The 8571-nt window shown below is 43.3% G+C and overlaps 1 protein-coding gene across 1 annotated transcript in view; it reads right to left on the bottom strand.

Moving 5' to 3' along the window:
* Positions 1–1379: 1379 nt before the first annotated feature.
* F2RL1 (F2R like trypsin receptor 1) overlaps positions 1380–8571 on the bottom strand; it is a gene marked incomplete at its 5' end in the record, with an annotated part of 14627 nt that continues 7435 nt past the window's right edge. Inside the window, 2 exon segments of the mRNA XM_006775567.2 lie at positions 1380–3525; positions 3527–3674. Of these exon segments, the coding sequence (XP_006775630.1) occupies positions 2598–3525; positions 3527–3674 (1076 nt within the window).

The raw sequence follows: 8571 nt of genomic DNA, 5'->3' as shown, positions 1-8571 counted from the left end.
TTACCTGTAAAATGGAGACAACCTACAAGCCTGGTAGGAGACTCAAAGCGGAGAAAGCAAGAAGGCAGGCAGACACAACCGGCACTGATGTGAAAAGGGGCAGACTGGAAATGAGATCTTGTTAGCAGATAAAGGAATAATAGTAATAATGCTACATAATGTGTATGACTGCATAAATGTGCCAAATGTTCAATCCTAATAATTCAGTGAGAAAGACATTATCCTCACTTTACAAATGAGGAAACTGAGACACAGAAGTATCTCCCCTAAGGTAACAAAAAAAATAAAGAAAGTCAGAATTCAGCCCTGCCTGGCAGCTCAGGATTGACACTCTCAGCCAGTAGGCTGTGCTGCTTCAAAACAGATTGGTAAAATTTGCAAAGATTCATGAATGAGCATTTCAGGAAATAGGTACAAACGCACTTTTTGGTAGAAGTATAAATTACTGAAGGCAATCTGGCAAGAGTTACAAAAATTTAAAATTTAAATAGGTGTCTTTTTATCTGGCCACTCTACTTCTAGGAACACATCAAAAAACATCTGCACACAGATGTCCAATGCAGCACCATTTATATGAAGGGGAGGGGGGCCGGCGCGGAAGCCATAGGTAGGGAAATGACTAAATACATCACAATATAGTCAAAACATTTAATAGTCTGTATCCTTTAAAAGTGAAGGTCAACCTATGGGTGCAGACATGGAAAGAATTCTGAACTGTAAGTAAATGAAAAACAACTCCCTCAGAGCAATATGTACAGTATGGCCCTTTTTATGTAAAAATAAGGTGTGAGCCTCGCATAATTTCTTCTTAGTAGAATGATGTCGCTTGCCCTTTTACATTCCTTCCCTCAAACACACACACGCGCGCGCACACACACGCACACACAATTCAGAAAGAAGTTGTGCCCTGGCCGGTTTGGCTCAGTGGATGGGACGTCGGCCTGCGGACTCAAGGGTCGCGGGTTCGATTCCGGTCAAGGGCATGTACCTGGGCTGCAGGCACATCCCCAGTGGGGGGTGTTCAGGAGGCAGCTGATAGATGCTTCTCTCTCATCGATGTTTCTGACTCTCTATCCCTCTCCCTTCCTCTCTGTAAGAAATCAATAAAATATATTTTAAAAAAAAAAAAAAAAAGAAAGAAAGAAGTTGTAAAAAGTAGTCATGTGAGCCCTCGCTGATTTGGCTCAGTGGCTAGAGCACTGGCCTGCGGACTGAATGGTCCCAGATTCAATTCTGGTCAAGGGCACATGCCTGGGGTTGTGGGCTTGATCCCCAGTAGGGGCCGGGCAGGAGGCAGCCAATCAATGATTCTCTCTCATCATTGATATTTCTATCTCTCTCTCTCCCTCTCCCTTCCTTTCTGAAATCAATAAAAATATTTTTTTAAAATAGTCATTTATAAATCATACAATAAAATAATTATTTCAAAAAGTCACAAATACAAGTCATATAAAGTCAGTCTGGAGCCAAATATCCCTTAGATATATTACTGCAAATCACATCTATTTTAGTTTTTTTTCCCCAAACAGATGCGGTTCAAACCCAGCGAAGGCTTTATAATTTCATATTTGATAACAAAGGACCAAAACTGACAATAAATAGTCCAACAATAATTTCTTAAAACACTAAGTGGTCAATTCTGATCCTTGTTGTGAAACTCAGGCTACCTGAAGATTTCGCTGAAGTCAGTAAAAAGTTACACATTTGTATTTTCAAGTTTAAAATCCTGTTGCATTTTCCTCAAAATGATAATGATACATATAAAAGCTCAAGACTAATAAAGAAACTGAAAGATCCAGTAAGTCAACAAACCAGTTTCATTCCGAGCAGACACAAAGCATTCTGTCTGCTTCTCTTCTTAAAAACTACCAGGACCCTTTATCCAGTAGCAGCAGCTGCCAGACCAGTGGGTGTCAGACCTAGTGTGCCTAAGCTTTGCACAGAAGCTTGTCAGCATGCAGGTTCCTGGGGGCCTGTTCCCAGATTCTGAGTTCTCATTCCAGAGTCTGATGAGCCTGCCTTTTTAAACAAAAAGCTCGCTGACTTCGATGAAGTGGTGCAAGAACCCCACTGACCATTCAGATGCTGCTGCCCAACCCTAACTTGCCGCCACTGGTTAGAAGCCTGACTCTGGGCAGCTCCTTCGCCTCTTTAAAAGTTCCTTCCTCCATCAACTCAATCAATTGGACAGATCATCTCTGAGGGTTCTTAAGCCCTAACAAGACTGTGGTTGACCCCAGATGTATAAGACATGTAGTTTCCACTAAGAACTTAGTCTTTATGCCAAAACCAGTTTTTGCAAGTCACTGGGTTTCTGTTTGGTGTGTGTGTGTTTTGCCGGGAGCCACCTTCTAAAGTCTGCTTTTGTAAGTTCCATTCTGGGAGCATCTGAGTAGAGAAATTCTGAAACTGGCATTTATGTTAACTTAGTGGATTTTCTTCATGCAAACAGGGAAGCTTCCAGCAATCCTGAAAGGTACTGCATATACATGGTACGTGGTTAGACTCTGTTGGTTAGGAAACAACAGAAACGTCGCCATAACATTAAGCAAGCTCCAAAGCCTCCCGTAAAACTTCCATCCACGGAGCTGGAATACTCAATAGGAGGTCTTAATGGTGGTTGAACTTGAAGAATAAGAGCTGGATTTCCTGGAGGACTTCTTTGATGTGAGAGATATTTTCATCCGCTTTGCCTTACGGACACTGCGACAAAGAAGAGCGTTCTTTGCATGATTCCTAAAGTCTTCTGAAACAAAGTAATAGACAAAGGGGTCGATGCAGCTGTTGAGGGTGGCGAGACAGAGGGCTACGATGTACAGGGCGTAGACGTAGCTCTGGCCCCAGTGTTTAATCGTGAAATAGTGCACTACGAGCAGGATGTTACTAGGAGTGAAGCAGACCAGGTACATGACCAGGACAGTAACCATCAGTTTGATGGCTCTCTTCCTCCTCTTCCCTGAGTTCTCATCGATGGCAGAAGATTTCAGTGTTCTGATCATCAGCACATAGGCAGAAGCCATGAGGATGGTTGGGAACAGGAAGACTCCGATGGCCAGAGAGAGGAAATACCTGAACATGTCCTCCACCAGCACCTCCTCCGGTAAGACATCATGGCAGGTGGTGATGTTGAGGGCTGGGATGTAACTGGTCTGCTTCACGAGATACAAGGGGATGGTCACCAGCAGAATCAGCAGCCATATTCCCAGGGAGATGGCGATGGCGATGTTTGCGTTCTTCCTGGTGTGCCCCATGGGGTTCACGATCACCCAATACCTCTGCACGCTGAGGCAGGTGATGAAGAGAATGGAGCAGTACATGTTGCCATAGAAAAAGCCAATGAGTACCTTGCAAAGAGATTCCCCATAAACCCAGTTGTTGCCATGTATATGATAGGCAATCTTCATGGGGAACCAGATGATAGAGAGGAGGTCTGCCAAGGCCAGGTTGGCCATGTATACCACTGCAGGGTGCTTCTTCTTCGTTCGGAAAAGGAAGACCCACAGGGCGATGCCATTACTCGGCAAGAAAGACAGTTGTCAGCTTTCCAGTCAGGAGGGAGGCAGAAATCTCATCCACAGAAAGGCCTGGCTCCACTGGAACGCCTGTCCCAGGGATTCGAGATGAGTCATCGACTCTGCCAATTATGCTTCTTCCTTTAGAGGGTTTATTGACTCCTGTACAAGAAAGGCAAGGCAGACAAGGGTCATTCCAGAAATCAATGTTTCAGCAGTCATGCTGGTATGCGCAAGAAAAAGCACTGTAGATAAAGACAGCAGGAGTACACAGAATGTACACAGCATGCTTACGGGGCTGTCTCTGGATGACTGGATCAGTGGGATTTCTGTTGTCTGGTTTTTTGTTTACAGTGAAATTCTCTCAATCAGAGAGAGGGTTGTGGAGTATGTGTGGAATATAACATTGATTTCTATGAATCTCGATAAAATTGACAGTATTCAATTTATGTTTACATACTGTCCACACTCATTAACTCCTAACTGTTCATATAAAGGCCATCTCACGCTGGCTGAGACAGGATCCGGCCTGGCCTATCAATCATTCGTTATCCCAAAGCACCACACAGGGAGATTCCCAGGAGCGCAAGGGACATTCCCGCTCCACCCACAAGGACAGCCTCCGGCAAGGCAGGGATCCCCCGCTCCCTTCCACGTGGGCCTCCTGGAGACCTTTCACCAGGAGGTCAGCAGGCAGGCCAGCTTTCTGGCGTCAAGGTGACTGGACAGGTGGGTGCACCAAAGACAAATATGTGTTCTGACTTTCAAGCAAGTAACATGGCGAGCTTTAACAACTCACTCCTCCCCATATTATGAGTTAAACGTTAGAAACCACAACAAATGAATGACATATTCAGCCTACAACCTGCCTCAACTAAGTGATCAGGGACCTGCAGAAGAAAATGAAGGACAGTTTGAGGACACTGCACAACCTTATTTTAATTCTGAGGAGCGGCAGGTCTTCCACCCTGCAGAGGAAACAGGGCAAAGTACACCACACTACACCAGGGAGAACGTTAAACCTACTCAAGTTTATCTGATAATTTTCATGCTTAGTCATCACTTTTTCTCCTAGCTCTGCACCCAGGTTCAGGAGGATGAGGGGTTGGCCTAGGTCAGTGGTCGGCAAACTCATTAGTCAACAGAGACAAATATCAACAGTACAACGATTGAAATTTCTTTTGAGAGCCAAATTTTTTAAACTTAAACTATATAGGTAGGTACATTGTTATTAACTTAATTAGGGTACTCCTAAACTGGCTTTTGCTAAAAACGTCCTCAATCTGATTGAGGTGCGTTCGCTGAGGTCAACCCCTTCCAACTCTCCCATCCACACTCGTCTTGTATACTTGCTTCATCTCCTTTCTGAAAACCAACTTCTGCGCATGGGCCACGAAGTTTCAATCACACTGTACGTGTGCGCCTGCACGTGGTATTTTGTGGAAGAGCCACACTCAAGGGGCCAAAGAGCTGCATGTGGCTCGAGAGTTGCGGTTTGCCGACCACTGGCCTAGGTGGAGGGTTAGAAGGTGTAGAGATCAATACTTCACTTTTCACTTAGTATAGCAGGTTGAAAGGTGGCCCTCAAAAGGTATGTCCATGTCCTAATCCCTAGACTCTGTGATCACTACCTCACTGAGAAAAAGGGTCTGTGTAGATGTAATGAAGGATCTTAACATGAGATCATCCTGGATTATTCAGGTGGACCCCAAATCCAATGGCAAGTGTCTTTATAAGAGAAAGGCAATGGGAGATTTAGAGAGAAAATAGAGAAGAGAGGAAAGAGGTGTGAAAAGGGAGGCAGCGATCGCAGTAATGCCAAGAAACAAGCCAAGGAACACCAATAGCCACCGGAAGTTAGAGGAAGGAAGGACCGGATTCTCTCCTTGGGACCTTCAGAGAGACAAGACCTTGATTTCAGACTTCTGGCCGCCACAACGGTGAGAGAATAAATTTCTCTTGGTGAAGCCACCATTTTTTTTTTGGCAATTTGTTATGTCGCAGGAAACTAATACACTTAGGATAGACCTACGTCTTGTTCCAATTTATTTTATAATTTTTTAAAAAGAACATGATTTTTAAATAAAAATAATAATCCTACATATTACAGTGTTCTTTATATACTTGACTATTGCCCATAGCAAGAAACATACTCTGTATGGTAACCTACTTCCAATATAAATATCTGTAATAGAAAGGAAAGTTTCACAAAATAATTATTACCCTCATTACACAGGGAACATTCATACTTTTTATTGTGTTCTATTCCATCCTTATAAAAAGCCAGTCACCACCCTCTACATTAATTTCATGAACCACATACGTGTTTTGCAAAACCAGTTAACAGAATGACCAATTGTGAGAGCTGCAGGGGGTTACAGGATTACAGCTCTACAAAATAAACTACCTACTGCCAGTAAAGGCTAACTTTTCTTCTTCTTCTTCTCAGACTTCAGCTTTTTATTGAACGTGTTACAAAAGAGCTTTAGTCTTAGACCAGCCCTAGCCCGGTAATTCAGTTGATTAGAGCATCATCCCAACACGCCAAGGTTGTGGATTCAATCCTGGTCAGGGCGCATACAAGAAGCAACCAATGAATGCAAATTAAGTGGAACAACAAATTGATGTTTCTTTCTCTCTCTCTCAAATCAATAAATAATAATAATTTTTAAAAAATGGCCAAAGCCTATGTCATCATCAGACTCCTCAGATTCTTTTTTTTTTTTTTAAGAGTTTTAGAGAGAGAGGAGAAAGTGGAAACAAGAAGACGCTGAGGCATTGGCTGAAGTGGCTTAGCTGGCTGGGCATATGTTTGACGCTATAACACTAGTAAATGTTGAGACGCAGCTCAAATGTCGCTGAAGCCCTGTCAGCAAAGTGTGCAGGATTTTACCCTGTACAGTGTCCTATACCAGCCGATTTTCAACCGGTGTGCAGCAAGAATTTTTAAAACATACAATACCTGACTATGTAGTCTGGAGCACTGACCTCTTTTCCCTTAGACTGTCAAATTTAAAAAAAATGACAACAACCAATACTATAATAGGCATCTAAGGTGAATGAATCAAAATTACACCTTTTTTTGTCAGATTGACAATATATATATTTTTTGGTGTTCCACAGAATTTCAGTAATTTTAGTTGATGTGTGCCATGAGATGAAAAAGGTTGAAAATCGCTGTCCTATACCATTCACCAAATTCTTGTCTAGAACTGAGGCTATCCCAGCTCCCGACCATACGACCCCCCTGTAAACCAGATAAAATCACTCCAAGTCAGAGAGTGGAGAAGAAATTAAATGCATGCACACATGAAGTTAAAACACATTTAAAGTAGCTGGCTACAAAAGCACCCTCGTCTGGGAGCTGTAATCAACAGTGCCTGCCCTGTATGCAAGGACACACTCCCCCTGGGGCCCCGGGCAGCGCCTCCACCTCACTGACAAACAAGCAGGAAGCACACCAGGCCCACCAGCCCCCAGTCCTGACTTACCACATCCCCAGCAATCCTCGGCTTTAACAGTAGGCACTATACCATTCAATAAATATTGAAAGCAGAGCCACCATGTACTGTCGATTGAAAAAAGCACTGGCAGAACATACTGCCGTCTGTGTAACAGAATTATAATCTATTTGCAAAATCTGAGGTTGAGAAGGATACCCAAACTCTATGTCTGTGGATAAAATGGCCGGGGAAGGCACACTTTTCTTTTTTTTTTACTCCACACCTCTCCATATCATTGGGTTTCTTTTTCAAAGGAGTGCAAACTGGTGAAATCTTTTTGGAGGGCAATTTGGCAAAATATGTCAAAATTTAAAATGTGCTGGCCCTGTGACCTATCAGTTTATTCCTAGGAATTTGCCCTGCACGTATACTAGCTAAAGTGCACAAAAATACTGTGTATACCAGACTATTTACTGGAATCTTGTTTATCGTGGTAAAACAAAAATGTTAGTCTTGACATCCATCAAAAAAGGGACTATGGTATAGCAGCAGTTCAGTCAAAGATGAACCCCATGAAAGACGGTGGTCCCATAGGTTGTAATAAGGATGAAAGATTCCGAACACCTAATGACGTCATAGTGCAATGCATTGCTCACGTTTGTGGTGATGCTGGTGTAAAAAACCTACTGCACTGCCAGTCCTATAAAAGTACAGCACATACAATTATGTACAGAACATAATACTTGATAATGAACAAATACGTTACTAGTTTGCGTATTTACTAGACTACACTTTTTGTTATTTTGCTGCGTGAAACAGCACACTGCTTCACACCAAGGGCAGCCTTATGTATCTCCCATTTCCTGTGTCCCTTGGTTGCATCATTTTCTCTTGTGGTTGATTTAATCTCATGTTGTTTTGTACAGTGACACGCTGCCTAGGCCTTTAGTCTAGGAGCAACAGTCTATATCAGATAGCCCAGGTGTGTAGTAGGCTGTGCAATCAGGTTTGTGTAAGTGCCCTCTCTGATGTTCAAACAACAACATAATGGCCTGGTGACCATTACATTTCTCAGAAAGTATCCCCATCATTAAGTGGAGCATGACTGTGGTTCAATAACTTACGACATTTATACAATGAATAATATTCTCCCTATAAAGGGTGGACAGGCCACCACTGCTGTGTTTCCTGGGCACCTGTGTCTGTTCGTTTGTCCCAGCTGGTGGTGGCCATGCTGCTTTCTGGTAGAGGTGTGGTGTTGGGGGCTGCGGCCTCTGAGCTGGATGAAACATGCTCTCAGTGGAGGTAGGAGCCCAGTGGAGCCGGAACCATGGCCAGTACAAGGGTAGCTGTTGCACTGACCATTGCTGGTGCAGGATTTGCAAGCCACTTTGTTTGCAAGCCAGGAAGCATATGGAGTCTCAAGTCAAACAAGGTTTTCAAAGTCTACCAAAATCTGCCTTCAGTGGGGGCTGTTACAGTGGTGGGCTTGAGCCACAATGACAAAACGGGAAGCAGAATTAATGCTAGGTGTAAGCCCTTACTGTCAATAAAGGAAAAACAAGAGATGCTCATGGACATATTATGCATTTATTTATTTGTCAGGGAGAGAGGGA

Source organism: Myotis davidii, unplaced genomic scaffold (assembly GCF_000327345.1).
Source record: "Myotis davidii unplaced genomic scaffold, ASM32734v1 scaffold44, whole genome shotgun sequence".
Classification (NCBI taxonomy): domain Eukaryota; kingdom Metazoa; phylum Chordata; class Mammalia; order Chiroptera; family Vespertilionidae; genus Myotis; species Myotis davidii.
This window is presented reverse-complemented; position numbering and strand designations above follow the sequence as displayed.